Below are 18,965 nucleotides of genomic sequence, written 5' to 3' on the forward strand. Positions count from 1 at the left end.
AGATATTTAAGCAGGCCCGTCACGACAAGGCAAGTAAACCAAGCAATTGCTCGGGCCACAAGCTGGCTTGGGGCCCAAGACAACGACTGGTCAAGAATAAAATGCAACGACAAACTGTGTGAGCACCCCTTTGATAGTCAATGCAGTAAAGTGCAATGACACTGTTATCAGCAGCCAGCCAACCACGTGATCTCTGCTGGAAGCAACATACAAACCTCCTCGGCAGTCATCATGAAGCGGAATTATGCTTCAGGAAGCCAGAAAAGAAAGAAGAGAAAGGAATAGGAGGATAAGAAAAAAACAAGATAGTGGTAAAGTAATAAATTACACTGGATAAAATAGCTCTACTTGTCTTGTACAAATGGTGTAATTTTGCAGCAGGTAGGCTAGCAAAGATATGTTTACGTTAGCTACCTGCCTGACAGCAAATGCTGCTCGTAAGGAACAGTTAGTGCAAAATTTATTTTTGAACGGACGAATATGGTTACATACTGTTTTTGACGGGATAAGGAAGATGCAGATCTGTTCCAAAATTACTGTTAATCGTATTTAACAACATGACATTGGATATAGCTTTGTAATAGGTTTTGATGAAACTGTTAAAGCATGCTATACTAACTATTCCACTGTGATAAACAGTGGGGATTAGGAAAACCACACAATACATTTCGTGCATCAAACATTAGCTTTGGATGTTTTTAAGCATTGGTAGTGAAAGCAGCTGCATCCCTTCCCCTCTAATATCAAAATATGGAAATGCTAACATAGTTTTAAGTTTACAGTAACACTTTATAATAACCAGCATTAATATAGATGGTAAATTGATAGTTATTTAATATTTAGTTAACTTAATTGTCATTTAAACAGTCTTTTTACTTGATACTTTAGCAACCTTTCCAATCTATAAACATTATTTGACCAGAAAGAGGCAGGGGAACATGATTTTTTTCACAGCTTGTCTTAATGTGCTAGTGTGGGGATTAGTTACCGTAGTGACAGTTTATGCAAACTGGTGGGGTGGGGGGGCTTCATATATTTTTTGCTTGGGCCCCCAAATTCCTTCAAACGGGAGGCCCTGTGCTTAAGTTGCTAGGAGTATTTTTTTAGAGATAGAACCATTGGGTGAAGTGGACATTGCAGTGTTTATTGTAAATGAGAGATAAAATATCAAGTTCAGCTTACCTTTTGTCTCTGTCAAAGAAAAATAACTTCTCTGAGTCCGTTTTGTCGATGCCTTTGTGTCTGAGTCCGTTTTGTACAATGTCTTTTTGCCTGATGCCTTTGGTCTGAGGCTGTTTCATTTGATGCCTAATTGAGCCTGACACCTGACGTGTTTTGAAGCCTTTCAGTCTGAGGTGCAATGCCATTTTGTCCAAAGATTTAAGCCATTTAGTCTGTTCGTCATGAGTGAGATTGATATTGTCCTTACCGTTGGTGTTTTCCCGCCTGGCACGCGCTCGTCATTTTTCAGTTGCGCTCCTCAGTCAGTGCGAGTTCACAATCATAACAAGTTTCAGTCGTTTCAATTTAAAAGTCTTCTCTTCTGTCTGACTCACTCATAAAGACAGTCTTTGCCGCCATCTAAAGGCGAAATAATGTAGCTTATGCTGTTCGGTCAGGGACTTTTATTTCATGAAAGTTGCATATATATTTTTTTGGCTTTAATATATGGTATTGTGTGGTAACCGTTTATAATATCAAAAAGGTATAGTACGAGAGGCTGCGATGTATCGTGAATAACTTTATTGTTTACAAACGTATAGCTAATAATAAAAGCAAACTTAATATTCAGTGTTTCGAACACTTAATTGCAAGGTCAATGAAAATGTATTATAGTTTACAGTAGTTATAGCCTATTAAATTTAATTAGTTAAGGTGCTTCAAGAGTTTTTGACTGTTTTTACATCTTTCAATGTAATTTCATAATTTATTTTGTTGTCTTTATAGTTGAAGTGTACTGTTGGGTATACTAACAAGCATTTATGGTAAAGATATATACTTTAATTCCATTTCTATTGAAACATGGTTGTCATGTTTTTTAAACCTTTTTGTAATGATTTGTAAGGTTGCAATTTAGTTCACTTAATATATAACAACTTCTGTATAACAAAATACTTAAAGTAAAACATTTAATTTGGCATTATTAAGTGTAAAATATATCATTAAAGTGTAGGCCTCTTTACATTCACTTAAGTAGCCTTTGTTTCATTAATTTTTTATTACCTAAAAGTTTGGTAAAAATAATTTGAAAAATTTTAAATACACTACAAGTGCACACTTCTTTTTCACATGGTATGGAAACATCTGAGTAAAGATTCGTCAAAATTTTCATTTTATTTTCCACAGAAAAGACGGGTTTGCAATGGCCTGAGGTTGAGTAAATAAAGAGAATTTTATTATTGACTGAACTATTACTTTAATCAAAACAAATTAGCTCAAGCAGGTTTTATCAGGGCCAGTACCTTAATTAAATCTGAACCTCAACATTAGATTGTTAATATCCAGGGACTTATCAGTAATAGTTTTGATGCTTCAAGCATTCGATTCGGTGAATTCATTTTCATCGGTGAAACTTTTTGTGGGATAAAACAAGAGACTGAATAAAACCTAATTTGCATTTTTATCTCAAAGGCTTGTTCTATTGAAGCGAGAGAGCAAAAATATGCCGTCGTTTGACTGTTTTCCTCAGATAGTTCCACTTTAATTTTTCCACTGCAGTTTTAGGTGAATCATATATTGTTCATACTGTATAATGACACATCGCTCACCATACAACAACTTCACAAAAAAAAAAAAAATAAATAAATAAAAAATCACAGTCACAGTCTTACAGTGTCTTACAGTGTTTCTGTATGGGATAAGTGTTGTGGCAAGGTGGTGTTCATTTGCTATATCTTCATCCTTTCTTAACTTTAATGCATTGACTTGATTAATGTCACTCTGAATCACTGTATAAATGTCATCACTCACAGGAGGACTATAGCAATTGCTTTTAGGACTTCAGTCAAACAGAGACCTGTCTGCGCTGGAAACCATAGCAGCTCAACCTACGCATTGGCTCGGTTCCAGACAATGAGCTGCCTATAGCTAGACAGCGTTCATGATGTTCCAAAAAGTATAAGCAGCAAATTTTATATGTGACTTTTCAAAATGATCTCAGATCATTTTACAGCATTCACAACTGGGGAAATCTCGTTTGGTGCGATTATAAAATATGTTGGACTGTTACAGTTTACATGACAGATTAGGGCAATGAGATGTAATAAAATATCACTTTAAAGGGTCTTAATTTGCGTAACATGTGTCAATGCAATTACAAAAAGCAGAGTCAATGCAATTTTAATTGGGGTCGGTAAGATCTTTAAATGTTTTTGAAAAAAGTCTCTTACACCAAGGCTCCATTCATTTGAAATGCAGTAAAACAGTAATATCCATCTGATTGAAAGGGTATGTTTTCTTGGCAATTATGTTTTGGTTTATGTGTTTTAGGGATTGAGTATTGACTTTGCGTGACATGTGTCAGACACATAATCAACTATTGGACTTTGTGCACTGAAACTTACTTTAAAGGGATAGTGCATTTTGAAATTAATGTTTTAGCTTACCTCAATGGCATCTAAGATGTAGGTGTCTTTGTTTCCACAGTAGTTTCAATTTTGATATTTTTAGGTCAAATCGTTCTTGTCTGTCTATTGTCTATAATGGAGGTCTATGGTGAGAAGAGAAGTCCAAATTTAACATGATTTAATGACTCGTAAATGCAAGTACACGTTGATGGCCTAAGACACGAAACGAGGGGATTGTTTGAGAAAATGAACAGTATTTATATCGTTTTTACCTAACTACTGTACATCTTGGATGCCCTTGGGGTAAGCTAAAACATACCAAAAATGTATTTCAAAGTGAACTATCCCTTTGTCAAAAATGGCCAAACATTTTTTTTTTATTATTATTTCCATGAAATTAATGTAGTATATTTTATTTCGATAATGTTATTTATTAAATATTTTATATTTTAGGGGGTTTTTATGGTCCTAAATTATATTTATGATGTATTTATAATAAATGAATTCACTTTTTGAACATAGACCTGAAAATGTAATTTCCAACTTAAACTGTCGTAAATCTTGATTGCTTGAGTTTGATATTTTTTCAAAGACGACACTTAGATTATTTCTGAAAAAAGTTTTAAAAAGTGAACTTTTATTGTTATGAAAAATGTGCATAAATACTATTTTTAATTTTTATATGAAATATATATTTTCAAAAACATGTTTTACTCTAAAACTGTGAGAAAATCAAAGCCATAAATCTAAACAATTTGTGTTAATTTTTTTTAGCTTTAAATCTCCCATTAATTTCTGATGAGTTCAGGACCATGTCCATGATTTGTGTGTGTGTTCACATAGCAAGTGCCGAAACTTTTACCAAAATTCGTAGCATTCAAATGATGAAAAAAAAGGTAAAACTTTAATTGTCCCTTTTGAACATTCTGTTGACCACAAGTAACTTTGCAACTACATGTCAACTAGCAGTCATTAGAGCATTAGTAGACTGACTCCTTAAAGCTGCAGTAGGTAACTTTAATAAACAAATATTTGTTAAAACTGTCATTATGTCCTAACAGTAGACTATGAGACAGATAATCTGTGAAAAAATCAAGCTCTTCTGGATCCTCCTAGTGGTCCTATTGCCATTTGCAGAAATACACCGCTCTGCACAGAAAGTGTTGAAGGGACCAGAATAAACTGAAAGTGAAAAGGAAAAAAAAAAAAAGAAATTATAAAAAAAATCGAATAGCATCAACAGTTTTGCTTTTTATGGCATCAGCTGAATTTGGTTCTAAGTGTACATTTTTTTTAAGTGAGTATGGGGTTTGGAACAAAGCCAGTGTTTTCTGTTTATAAGCTCAACCCCTGTATGTTTGCGTTGGTGTGTATATATTTCTCACTGTGTCTTCCTTGAGCGGATTACTCCGCTTTAATCCCGCTTGAAATGCCCCTGCATAGCCAAATGACGACCACCCTTCTTCTCCGCACGGGTATCTACAGCTCTGCCGCCCAGGTATACACGCTTCCAAACCTCTGTTCAACTCCATAGGGCAGGCATGGATTAGCTAGTCGATGCTTTGATGTCAGATTGTCACACAGAGTCAATACACAGCAAGAGCCCCTCAGGATTAAACTGATAGCCACATCATGGTGTTACTTTAACTGAAAATTACAAAGAACAGATGCTATGAGAGAACGTGAGGGAATTGGAGAGATTGTTTGAATTGTTAATGTGTTGAGTCAGTTTTATTTTTATTTTTATGAGAGAACTGTATTAATGGCAAGCATGATGAAAAGCTACTTCACTCAAAGCAATTGCTTCATGCATTAAAATTAATTCATAAAAACCTATAATACAGTAATCAGAACATATTAGTTATTATTAAGTACAATTTACAATATGGAAAAGTCAATAAAATATGTACAAAAGTGCAGCTAACAGTTCGTACTGTTATCGTCCTTCCACATTCAAATCAGCATTCTATTTGTGTGTGGAACATTCCACCTTCCTGGAAAGATATTAAAGGGGTATATATTTTATTTTATTTTTTTAAAGCAACAACAAGTAACTTTTCCTCTGCGGTCACCCTACAGGTTGGAAGCGGAATTGTCCATTACTCCTGTCGTAAATAATTTAGCCGCAGCCTACTGTCACATGCACACTCTTTATCCAGCACCGGCTTTGGAATCATGATGACAGTTCAAAAGCCACCCGGCTGCTAGGTATCTAGTTGTAGTCTATACTGTCGAGTGCGCGCCACCTATCAGCAATTGGAACGCTTGCCACAAAGCAAGTAAAATTTGTAGTTTTCTTGGACTACAGAAACGCGGCCCGATCTGGCAAACTTACATAGCGTGGATGTATCAGATAAAGGACCGCAAAGTGGTGGCATCAGTGCATTTCACCATGTCACGACTTGATGAACCACTGAAACGATTTTGAAAACATTATTTTAAGGTAAAAAATCGTAGTGTTGCTTTATTATTATTTTTTTTTACTCTTCTTCTACTTTATTGATTTGATCAAAGCTACAGTAAAAAACATAACATTTCTGAACTAATATTTACGATTTAGAATAACGTTAATATATCGTGAGCTTAGAATTATAAGGTTCTATCTCCACTTTTGGTCGAAATTGAGTTTTTGACATAATCTGATCCATTAGGTGTTTATTAATGCCTGTGTGGTGTTATTTTTGTAAAAAAAAAAAAAAAAAAAAAAAAAAAAAAGATTAATTGATAAAGCTATAATAGAAAATTATACTACATAACAGTTTTGCCAGCTGGGATGTAAAATGTAAAAAACTTTGATGCTCAATATCTCCCAACTACCCTAAACGGAGATAGAACCTTATAATTCAAATCTATTTATTTTTTGTGGTTATATTTTGTGTCTTCATTCTAATATGTTTATTTGATGCACTCAAAAATTATTATTGAAAAGAGTGCTGCTTATTTATTTATTTATTTATTTTTATGGAGAAATTAATGTACAGATATGTCAACACTATCTCACGACCAATTCGTACAAATTTGACGCATGATTAAAAAGTGTCTAATTCGTACTAATTCGTACGACCTCACTCGTACTAATTCGTACGATTTGTCTAAACCCACGTGATGGTTAGGTTTAGGGGCGGGGTAAGGGGTAGGTCATTCGTACGAATTCATACGAATTGGCCAATTCGTAAAATATGTACGATTTAGCAAAATCGTATTAATTCGTACGAGTGAGGTCGTATGAATTGTTACGAATTAGACACTTTTTAATCATTCGTCGAATTCGTACGACTTGGTCGTGAGATCGGGTTGGATATGTTTGATGAATAGAATGCCGCAAACAGCATTTGTTTGAAATATTTTTTTTGTAACAAAAAATAATTAACTGTTGCTTTGGAACAATTAAATGAATCATTGCTGAATAAATAAATAAATAAATAAAATCTTATTCTCCTCAACATAATGCTTCAATTAAGTTCTAGAAGCTCTCCAAACTTGATAGATAGAGACAGCTGTGTTCTCACCCCACTTCAGACTCTCAGCATGTGTGGAATCCAAACAAGTTTTAATGAGGTACGTATGTTTTCTTCACTCCCCAGTTAAAAATAAATGAGACATTTGCAGTTTGACTCCAGATTGAATGAAAACCATAGCTAGCATCTGTCCCTAAGGTCAAGGTTCCTTTATTCCTTCTTAATTTCCCTCTTGTCCCTCAGCCATGTTCAATCTCCTCTGGCTTGGTTTTATTATCTGTGAACGCACAGATGTCAGCTGGTATTGACATAATCAGGAAAGGTGCCGCTGATGCAGTGACATTTGCGGTAATAGCATCCTGCTAATGTTCACATTCACACAGTACCACATGGGACAAAGGACAAAACGGTACAAATATGCACACAGGCAATGTGTTTACACACACACATACAAACAAAAGCAGGCTCTCTCTTGAATGCTACGGTTTGAGGCATTGAGCCGGCTGTGGTTTTGTGGCAGTAGTGTATTATTCAAAAACTAAATAGCATGGCACCATCATAAAATGGCGATAACAATTCAGTCAAATGTACAAGCTGCACTCCACAGAATTTAAGTGAAATAGCCTAAATATAAAGTTATGAAACTTAATTTTCCCCTTAACCAAAATCGATTTGCTCTGGAACAAGTAAGAGATTAATAAGACCAAAGATTGCCCGTTTGATATACACTAAATTCAATATATCTCATGTTTAACCACTATGGCAGATTCCAGAAGGACTGGTCCAGATGAAGCTGTTTTCTGCGGGTACATGAGTGCTGAACGCCCGCGGACGGCCTGGAGCTCGCATCTCTGAAAACGTCTAAACAAACTGTCAAATAGGTGCAATGTTTATATATAATTTGCATATTTGAGATCTAAATAACTACATTCTCACCTAAAAAACGTATAAAACTGCATTCCGTGACACAACAACAGCAGTATTGGTAAAGTGATGGTGTTTGCTCGTCCTCCATGACACTCGCTCAGAGAGATGCTGCAAGTGCAGTGATACAAATGGTGAAAGAGTTCCCATGGTGATACTGTTAGACTATTACATGACTGGAAAAGGCTCTCAGCCAATCAGAATCAAGAACCTGAACAAACTTTTTTTATAAGTATACATTTACTTTAAGGACTAGTACCGAGTAGACACCATTTTGTTTTCAGAACTGCGTTAATTCTTTATGGCATTGATTCAACAAGCTACTGGAAGCATTTATTTTGGATTTTGGTCCATATTGACATGATAGCATCACACAGTTACTGCAGATTTGTCAGTTCCACATCTATGATGTGAGACTCCCGTTCCACTAAATACCAAAGGTGCTTTATTGGATTGAGGTCTGGTGAGTGTGGAGGCCATTTAAGTATAGTGAACTCATTGTCATGTTCAAGAAACCAGTTTGAGATGATCTGAGGTTTGTGACATTGTGTGTTATCCAACACTATCTCACGACCAATTCGTACGAATTCGACACATGATTAAAAAGTGTCTAATTCGTACTAATTCGTACGATCTCACTCGTACTACTTCGTACGATTTGTCTAAACCCACGTGATGGTTAGGTTTAGGGGCGGGGTAAGGGGTAGGTCATTTGTACGAATTCATACGAATGGGCCAATTCGTAAAATATGTAAGATTTAGCAAAATCGTATTAATTCGTACGAGTGAGGTCGTATGAATTGTTACGAATTAGCCACTTTTTAATAATTCGTCGAATTCGTACGACTTGGTCGTGAGATCGGGTTGGTGTTATCCTACTGGAAGTAGCCATTAGAACAATCTGTAGTCATAAAGGGATGTACATGGTCAGCAACGATACTCGGGTCGGCTGTGATTTTTAAACAATGCTCAATAGCTGGGTGTCAGTCACGTGATTATGATGACGCGCGGAATTCAGATGGAGGGCTGGGAGTGAAGAGCGCAATGGACGAGATGGAGGAAAGTCCGTATTGTACTATTGTACACGCTATTACAAGAGAAAGAAATAAACAAAAAAATCAAACATATGTTGGATGTGATCCTTACGTTCTGAAGAGGAGCGATTTTTCAACTGAATTGAAATATTTTCCTGCCATTGGGGCTGTAGATATCAACTACCTAGTCTTACAGGCATACTTTGACTTTACAAAGATTGGAAACGTTACCCAAACAATCACTTAAGTTGTATTAACTCACCTTTGGCGAAGTGATCACTAACGTTACACACACACACAAGCATTATTACATTTGGCTCCTCCCGACCACAGACGTAGGTTTGCAAACCATTTTTTCCAGAGTTTTTTGATCAATTTCTTGTATTTTCCCCCCTTATGAACAACAATTTTTAGTACACAATAAAAACTCCTTGTGGTTTGATTGATTCAAGTAGCCATAAATGACTTAAAACACAGGCATTTTGAGTTTGTTATAGTGCTTTCTAAATACAGCAAATCACTTCCTGCCCTCCATTTGTATTTCGCACCATGGCTACGCAGTGGTGTGATGTCATATGAAAACAAGCTATTGGAACTGAGGGGTTTAAAGTGTGCCAAGAAAATATCCCCACATCATTCCCACCAGCAGTCTGGACTGTTGATCGAAGGCAAACTGTTTAAACTTCAGCAGATCGTTTTCACTCTGTTGCTGTCTTGTGATTGGCTGATAAGATAACAGTAAGTACCTGTTTTATATATATATATATATATAAACATAATTATCTCTTGTTAATACATTTGTTTTGAGTTTTACGTACTCAATATCTGTTTGAGTCACAAATGTTTCCAGTTTGACTGATTTTCACTCTAATTACTTTCAGCTGTAATAAGATTGAGTCCTGCCACCAGCTGTGTTGCATGTTTGGTGCTGCTAATATTATGCAAATGTATAAATTAATTGCCATTGTCCTTAGCAGGAGCTATTTTGTATTTTCAGTTTATCATGCTGAGAAATGACGGAGATTAAAGACTAACAGCTTCTGTATATAATTCAGGGGAGACCAGAGTTATACTTATTATGCAGTAGGCATTTCATAAACATATAAAGTCTCTACTTCAAAAAGCAATTGAACATTTCCATAATTATTTGGTTATATATGGAACAATTTATCCCATTTTGAGCCTGCCATTAGGCTTTTCAGCTAAGGCCCTGCTTACACGAGAAACGTAAAAATATTTTATCGGATGTGCCTTTTGTTTACACGGTGACAGCGTTTTTTGAGGCTTAAAAACGCAAAAAAGTGAAACCACCCTCCAGAGTGGAAATCTTAAAAATGCCCCACCACCGCATTCCCGTGTAAACGGTAAAAACGCAAAAGTCTGCTTGACAATGTGAAGGTTGTACGCATGCAGGCGCGTGGACTTGGTGTTGTTGTAGTATGCACTCCTAGCCGCCTGAAGTGCATACTACATTGAATTTCACACACTTTTGCGTCACCATTTGCACGCAGATTTCCCACACAAAACGCTCGTCTAAACGCAGAATAAAAAGTGATGAGGCAATGCCTTTTGCGTTTTCTCTTCTGAATCGTTTACGTGTAAACATAGCCTAAATTTAAACAGTACAACAATTATTGTCACGATACAATTTACAAAAAGTGGAGAGGAGGACTCAAGTGCAGTGAAGGGATGATTTTTTTTTTTAACAAAATAAAACAAAACACAAAGCAAAAGCCCGCAATGGGGAAATCATAATAAATGAAACATAAAACAACACTGAACTAAGAACAAATACTGACTAAGAACATGCCAGCCATCACAGGGAAACTGGGGTAACATAAGACAACCATCTGACAAAGACAGCAAACAAGAGGAAACTTAAATAGGGAACAAATAAAGAGGGAACAGGTGGAAGAACTCAAACACTAATCAGGTAATGAGGGGGAGGGATCAAACAATGACTACAGCACATGGCACAACATAACAAAGACTCCCATGTGCAATACAAGACAGGACAGGACAGACACTTGGCAATTATAGCATTCAAAACGAAAATACAAAACAAAAATGTCCAATAACTAGTCCCAAAAATATATTCAAATCCTCTTGTTTTGAGAAAATAAAGTTAAAATGAAGTTGACTGTAGCATACACTTAAAAACAAATATTTAATTATATTGTGGTGTGAACTATATGTTTTCATACTGTGGAACTTAATTAAAACTTTATATACAATTGCATAATTTTATTATTGAGTTTAAATGACACCTCTCTGAACTCTTTGATATATAGGAAGGAAAGCTTTTAGTGATTTTACTTCATGAAATTTGCACTAATACATTTTTTTATAAAAGCAATGATGTACTCGCGTCGTGCCTAACAACGCCCTTCAGCCGTTACTTTACGATACACCCTCTCGTACCTTATTGCTCACATAAATCATATTTTATTGAGCCTATACGTGTCCCAGTATTGAAAACTGAGGCATGTCATGTCGTGGACAGTCTCGGCTTCTAATAGACAAAAGCTGGTCTACTTTGAATAAGAGATTGAATCTGCCAGGCTTTGCTATGTAAATGCATGCTAATTTATGCGTGAGTGATGTGCAGATGTTGGGCCGATCAGATGTAGAGGGGCAAAGGGACGTGATTTCTGTTCCATGTTCATTTGTCATCATCAGTGTTTTTCACAAGGTGGCCAGAGAGTGATCTGATCCAACGATCCCTCTGAAACAAAATAGCGGTATAAATACTGCGCTCAAATATTTCCATTAAACACTTGAGGAATCACATTTTGTGTCCTCCTTTGTAAGCCCTAGTTGTTGTTAATTGAAGATGTATGACTACCTAGTATAAATACAGAAAAAGTCATGATGATTCAATGTCCATAATACAAATGTGTTCAGATTAGCGTGGCTTTTTTTGCTGATAGTTGCATTTTGTGCTTGACTTATTACCTCAGCTATTTCATAGTTATTTGTAGGATGCAGCAAATGGTTCGGAAACTCTGGGCTTTTACAAAGATGCATTTACATAAACAGGATAATTTATTTAAAAAAAAACAAAAAAAACTGATGACTAAACTTAAGTGTGCCTTGTGTAATCCTGCAATATGTGTTCATGTTTTTTTTTTTTTTTATACACATGGCAATAGCGTTTGTTCAGAAAAACACAAACAAATGCCCTAATCAGCAATTTAGTTTATACCCTTAAGCAATGGGCAATTACAGTCCATGTAAAGACAGAATTTAAGGCACTATTACACTAAAGCATTGTTTACAAAAATGTCCACTTTTTCTTGATGTTTACTATTTGTCTTATTAGCCTATATTAATGAGTGAAACAGTAAAAAAAAAAACATTGTACCTAATAAAAAATATATATATATATATATATATATATATATATACATCCATTTAAATGAGAACTAATGGTGATCAGGCAATCCTACCAGACTCCTGTGGGAATGTATACAGTCGTCCAAATATAAAAAGCTGTCTGCTGCCCTCATGTGGCTTTGAGAGAAAACACAACCACTTCCCACCCATCCACTTCAGGCGAAGGCAATTGGCTTTATGCACAGCTGCACTACTTCCTGAACTTCAGCCAGCTCCTTGTTTCCTGTTTGCCATTATTGGACAAATTGATTAATTCAGGTGTGTCTGACCTCATAGTCACGGCAACAATAATCAGGCACACCTAAATTAATCAAGTTTGCCCAATAATGGCAGACAGGAAACAAGGAGCTGGCTGAAGTTCAGGAAGTAGTGAAACTGTGCATAAAGCCGTCAATGTTTCAAACAAAAAGAGAAAGAATGTAGAATGTTAAACCATAATCACACATATACTTTTGAAGATACTTTAGTAACATAAAATTGTAATCAAGAAACCGAAATGAGTCTACTAAAGTTATAAGGGATCCTGGGGATATATATATAGCTGAATATTACAATCCAAAGATTGCAAAAATGCAAAGCGAATAAACACACTTAAATTGAGCAAAAATGTGTCTTTACTTTTAAATTACTCTTATGGTGCATTCACACTGGACTAGCGCGTCAGCGAGTGATTTCAATGTTAAGTCAATGCAAAGACGCGCTATGCGCATAACAAATTCCTGCGGCTCAATGATTTAGTTATTGATATTTGTGCATTCACGCGTTTGACGTGAATTCGCGCCTGCCGCCCGAGTTGAAAAATCTGAACTTTGGCGTCAATTCGCGCCAATCAATATAAAAAAAGATGGCCACCAACGGGTTTTGATTCGTGACGTGATGCGACGTGCGTAAATTTCGCTTCAAACTTTTGTTTTTATGCGCGAATAAATACAAAGTGGTCAAGCGTCAAACAAGACGTGGTAGACGCGAATTTGACAGGCTATTCGCGTCTGGTGTGAACGCAAAGTTAGTGAAAAAAAATTAGGAGTCCTAAAGTTAGGAGTGATACGGATTATTTTTAGGAGTTGCTCCTAAATTCGCCAGTTGGAGCTACTTTTAGCCTTAAAATTAAAAATTGTAATTTCCTTAAAATTCTTTGTGAATACGGCACCAGGTCTCCAACAACTCCTAAACAGATCTTCTGTTTATGGAGTGCAGGAGTTACAGTAATACTGTTCAATCTGGATTACGAAGACAGTCCCGAAATCGAAGCTGTTGACCCGAATCCCGAAAACGGCCTTAATTGTCCCAAAAATTATACTACAGCAAAATCTTGATATAAAACATTAAAAACTGTCCGTGGAAGTTGAGTCGTCCTGCAATCAGCCTCAAGTTGCAGCAGACGCAGCCGCGAGGACAGTGATTGTGCAGGCAGCTAGTCTAAACTTTTTTCTAAACTGACGCGCAAATGGATTCAAACTGTTCACGCATATAGGCTCGAATTTGATTTGCTATTCGCGTCTGGTGTGAAAGCATTAAAGGAGGGATTGATTAGGAGGAATTAAAGGAGGGATTGAATCAACAAAATTATTTAGAATCTACAAAATTATTAAAATTATATAATATAATTATTTTTCCTATTAAATTATCAACAATATAGTTGTAATAATATTTTTTGCATAAGGCTTATTTGCGTCAGGCTATAGCCTGAAAGGTCTGATTTAGCCTGTGCACTGTTACAACAGTAACACATTTATTTTAGGGCTGTGTAAAAGTTAATTGCGATTTATCACATCCAAAATTATAAGTCTGTGTTTACATAATATATTTGTGTGTGTGTGTGAATTATTTGCGCTTAAATTCTGTATATATTTATAAATACTATACTAATCTATATTAGATGAATATAAATATTTTATATATGAATAACCAACACTATCTCACGACCAATTCGTACGAATTCGACGCATGATTAAAAAGTGTCTAATTCGTACGACCTCACTCGTACTAATTCGTACGATTTGTCTAAGCCCACGTGATGGTTAAGTTTAGGGGCGGGGTCAGGGGTAGGTCATTCGTACGAATTCATACGAATTGGCCAATTCGTAAAATATACACGATTTAGCAAAATCTTATTAATTCGTACGAGTGAGGTCATATGAATTGTTACGAATTAGCCACTTTTTAATCATTCGTCGAATTCGTACGACTTGGTCGTGAGATCGGGTTGGAATAACACATTTTCTTAAATATATACATGCATGTGTATGTATTTATATATACAAAATGATTATATACAGCACACACAAATATATTATGTAAACACAGACTTTTATTTTGGATGCGATTAATCGCAATTCATTTTTGCACAGCCCTAATTTATTTATTTATTTATTTGTGGCAGACTAAAGACTAATGACAGACTGCTGATCTTTGAATAAAAAAATATATGTTTTGTTCATATTATTTAAAACATATTTTGAAGCAAAACCTGACACTGAACCAACCCCTACCCCCTTCTCCTCTACCCACACGATGATGATGATGAATGGGTCCCATCAACTGTTTGGTTACCAAATTCTTTCTAAACATTTTATTTTGTGTTCAGCAGAGGAAATAAATTCATAGGTCTGAAATAACTTGAGGGTGAGTAAATGATGACAGAACTTCCATTTTTGGGTGAACTATCCCTTAAGTAGTAGGCTATTGTTTTACCAATATTTTTTCTTAGCTTGTCAGTTTTTAGAAAAGTTTTAAGGTGCTACACACAATGACTGTGGAATGACTCCGTCCGTAACATCCCACAGACTTAATCAAACACAGACCATTTCAAAGTCCTGCTTCCACCCCCTCTTCTGATTGGCTAGTGTGGAGTGCTGGAACGTGTTTAGCAGGGAACTCCTCTTTTCCCACAAAAATGCAATCCATTTAAAAATTCTCTCCTTTTTGGATCTTGGTCCACTCTCGAAAAAATGGCATCAGCTCACGACAGGGCCGTTTTACAGGCCATCTTTAACCCTACCAGCCCTTTTGGAGATATTCCTGGATTAAATCAAGAAGATGATCTGATAGATGATGGTAAGAATACAATCCATAATCAGATAACACATGCATGGTTTGTGTAACTAATGATGATAAACAACTGTCTCATTTAAAGGATTAGTTCACTTTTGAAAAAAACTTTTGCTGATAATTTACTCACCCCCATGTCATCCAAGATGTCCAGGTCTTTCTTTCCTCAGTCGAAAAGAAATTTAGGTTTTTGATGAAAACATTCCAGGATTTTTCTCCATATAATGGACTTCAATGGGAACCGGATGGTTCAGGTCCAAAAGATAGTGTTAATAACAGTTTCAGATGCAGCTTCAAATGTCTTTAAACGACACCAGACGATGAATAAGGGTCTTATCATGCGAAACGATTTCAATGCTTATTCCAAAAATGTAACTTTTCTAAGGACAAATGCTAGCCTTTCTCCATTCTGTGAGGCGCGTTTGCAACGTCACGTAATACGTAATTACGTTCAAAAGGTCACGGGCGACGTAGCCAGAAGTACAGAGTCAGAGTGTTTACAAGTTGAACGCATAGATTGAACGTGAAAACTAACTCAAACGGCGTTTACAAAAAAGGAATTAAAAGGTAAAACAACGATGTCGGACGATTTTGATCGCCCGTGACCTTTTGAACGTAATTACGTATTACGTGATGTTACAAACGCGCCTCACAGAATAGAGCTAGGCTAGCATTTGTCCTTAGAAAAGTTACATTTTTGGAATAAGCTTTGAAATAACCGATCGTTTCGCATGATAAGACCCTTGTTCATCGTCTGGTGTCGTTTAAAGACATTTGAAGCTGCATCTGAAACTGTTATTAACTGTCGTTTGGACCTCGGTTGGACCTGGTTCCCATTGAAGTCCATTATAAGGAGAAAAATCCTGGAATGTTTTCATCAAAAACCTAAATTTCTTTTCGACTGAGGAAAGAAAGACATGGACATCTTGGATGACATGGGGGTGAGTAAATTATCAGCAAAAGTTTTTTCAAAAGTGAACTAATTCTTTAATGTTACATTTCTAAAGAAGTAAATAGATAGATAGATCAATAGATCGATCGATCGATAGATAGATAGATCTATTCTTACTTCTTTCGTATCTTGAAAGTTTCAAATGCTACAAAGATGGTTGAATGCGAACACTTCTAGGCAGTTTTTTTCTATTTCTGTCTATCTCTAGACAGTGCTTTTGAGCCAGAGCTAGTGAAGCAGGTGAAAGATCTGGAACTGCAGGGAGTTTCAGCTGCAGAGTCTGGAGACCTGCCTGCGTCTCTTCAGCATTTTAACCAGGCCATCAGAATCCTTCCTCAAAGGGCTTCAGCCTACAACAACAGAGCCCAGACCAAACGCCTGCAGGGAGACACGAAAGGTGATACGTCTCTTCCTTCTCACCCAGAATTGGCTATAATTTCTTTAAAGAGTAACTAAACACTTAACCAACTTTTTTTGGTTAATGATCTGTAAGAATGGATCTTTATTAATACCAGTCATTGATTCAAGTAACTTTTTTGACATTTGTTTATAAAGTGTTCTATTTCTACAATATATGGTGTAAAAGCGTCTTAGTGCTGCCCTCTTCAGGTTGAACGGTGGCTACTGCAGTTGAATTTTCCTATTGGATTTTAGCGGTTCTTCGTGACGTACGCAGCTTTCAGCTCACCACGCGAGCTACGCCCTTGGCAATATAAAAACCATCTTGTGTCGTCAAAACCACAGTAGGGAGTCAGGAATTGGAATTGTGAGTATTGAAAACGATCAGGATAGAGTGTTTTAGCATCTATTTCGTCCCCTCTATCTCCGCTGGGGTCTGCCCACTTTTTCAGCATTTTCAAATATTGCCAGTGGGTGGAGTCAGGCTCTGACCAGGGGTTTAGTTACCCTTTAAACTTTAATTTTTGCATTTCCGTTTAGAGACCATCATGGAAATACATTCTAAGTTCACTAGTGGCATTAAAACAACAACTTTTATTCCCATTCACACAAGTCATGATTAGCCATGGGCAGATTATCAATGAATTAAGACTAATTCTCATGCAGTTCCATGCACAATACTTTGATAATGTTAACATGTTAACCTTCAGCTCCACTAGGGGGCTCACAGCTGAAAATGACATACCTGGAACACAATTCAGAGTATAGTGCATGATTTGAAACCTTTATTTTTGACCTTTTAGTGCCTCTACCATCTTGCAATTCGGTTTTTATCTCACAATTTGGAGGGAAAAGGTCAGATTTGCATGACATAAACTCCGCTCCTCGGCAAACAACGAGAATAACATCTGCACTTCGTCCACTCACCACGATTCAGCTATTCATTTTTTGGAAGTTTTCTTTCTTTCTTTTTTCTTAAAGCAAGTAGTTTTAAAACAGGCGCAACAGCGATGGCTGTTGTTTAAATCTAGCGGGTTTGATGTCTCGCAACTACAATGACGCTGGTAGTGACGATTCTGTCTGACTAATCAGTAATCTGCAGTGTGTTAACGTCACATTTTAGTATCGGTACGGTACGCTTGTAACCTCAACAGTGGTGGTACCATTCAAAGCGAACTGAAGCGAGCTGTACCGTACCGTACCATGCAGTGGAAAAGCACCACAAGTCAGCCGTACCGAGACGAAACGAACTGCCGTAACATGCAGTGGAAAATCGCCATATGAAACCTGGGATCATTTTTGGTTTCATATACAGTTCCAAGGCAAATGTGAAGCTCATTTTTGGGTTATCTCACTTAACCGATGATCTATAATCTATCTCAGGTGCCGTTGAAGATCTGGAGCGTGCCATCACTCTCAGCAACGGCGTTGGGCGATCAGCTTGCCAGGCTCTGGTCCAGCACGGGCTTCTTCTCAGGTTGTCGGGTCGTGATGAGGAGGCTCGGGTGGACTTTGAGAGAGCAGCGACTCTAGGCAGTGAGTTTGCCAAGCAACAGGCTGTGATTCTGAACCCCTACGCTGCCCTATGTAACCGCATGCTGTCAGAGGTCATCAATAAACTACGCAACCCAGAAGTGTCAGAGACGCAATAGAGTATGAGCAAAATACTCATAAATAATGTATATTCATTGTATTGTAACAAAAGCATTTGTTATTGACTTTTTATTTTATTTTAACTGGTTTTCATAAGTGAATAAAGTCAAAGCTTTTTCAGGTGACTGGTCACTTTGGGGGATGTGGGGGATGCAAAAAAATTTAAATATATCTGTTTAAAATATATTTGACTATAATAAATATCTTTCAGGACTTTGCTCTTCCTTCCTGCAGTGCTGTCATAATTGTGTTGCAATGAACTTTATGAAGGGAATTTATGTCTTTATAATGAAAATAAACTAGGGCTGTGCAAAAATTAATTGCGATTAATCGCATCCAAAATAAAAGTCTTTGTTTACATAATATATTTGTGTGTGCTGTATATAATTATTTTGTATATATAAATACCTATGAATGCATGTATATATTTTAGAATTATTTGCGCTTAAATTATGTATATATATATATATATATATATATATATATATATATATACATAATCTATATTATAGAAATATAAATATTTTATATA

The 18,965-nt window shown here is 36.3% G+C and overlaps 1 protein-coding gene across 1 annotated transcript; it reads left to right on the top strand.

The window, feature by feature from the left end:
- The first annotated feature begins 15,275 nt into the window (after positions 1-15,275).
- On the top strand, positions 15,276-18,657 carry ttc36 (tetratricopeptide repeat domain 36). The gene is made up of 3 exons (XM_039647366.2): positions 15,276-15,435; positions 16,590-16,778; positions 18,164-18,657. Exons 1-3 carry the CDS (start codon positions 15,330-15,332, stop codon positions 18,430-18,432), a joined length of 564 nt encoding a protein of 187 aa, XP_039503300.1. The 5' UTR covers positions 15,276-15,329; the 3' UTR covers positions 18,433-18,657.
- The last annotated feature ends 308 nt before the right edge of the window (positions 18,658-18,965 follow it).

Source organism: Pimephales promelas, chromosome 10, assembly GCF_988280905.1.
Source record: "Pimephales promelas chromosome 10, fPimPro1.hap1.1, whole genome shotgun sequence".
In the NCBI taxonomy this organism is placed as follows: Eukaryota; Metazoa; Chordata; class Actinopteri; order Cypriniformes; family Leuciscidae; genus Pimephales; species Pimephales promelas.

Coding starts and splice junctions, on each gene's coding strand:
- ttc36 (XM_039647366.2), top strand. CDS start 15,330: ATGGCATCAGCTCACGACAGGGCCGTTTTACAGGCCATCTTTAACCCT. Junction 15,436..16,589: donor AGATGATCTGATAGATGATG/GTAAGAATACAA, acceptor GTCTATCTCTAG/ACAGTGCTTTTGAGCCAGAG. Junction 16,779..18,163: donor CCTGCAGGGAGACACGAAAG/GTGATACGTCTC, acceptor AATCTATCTCAG/GTGCCGTTGAAGATCTGGAG.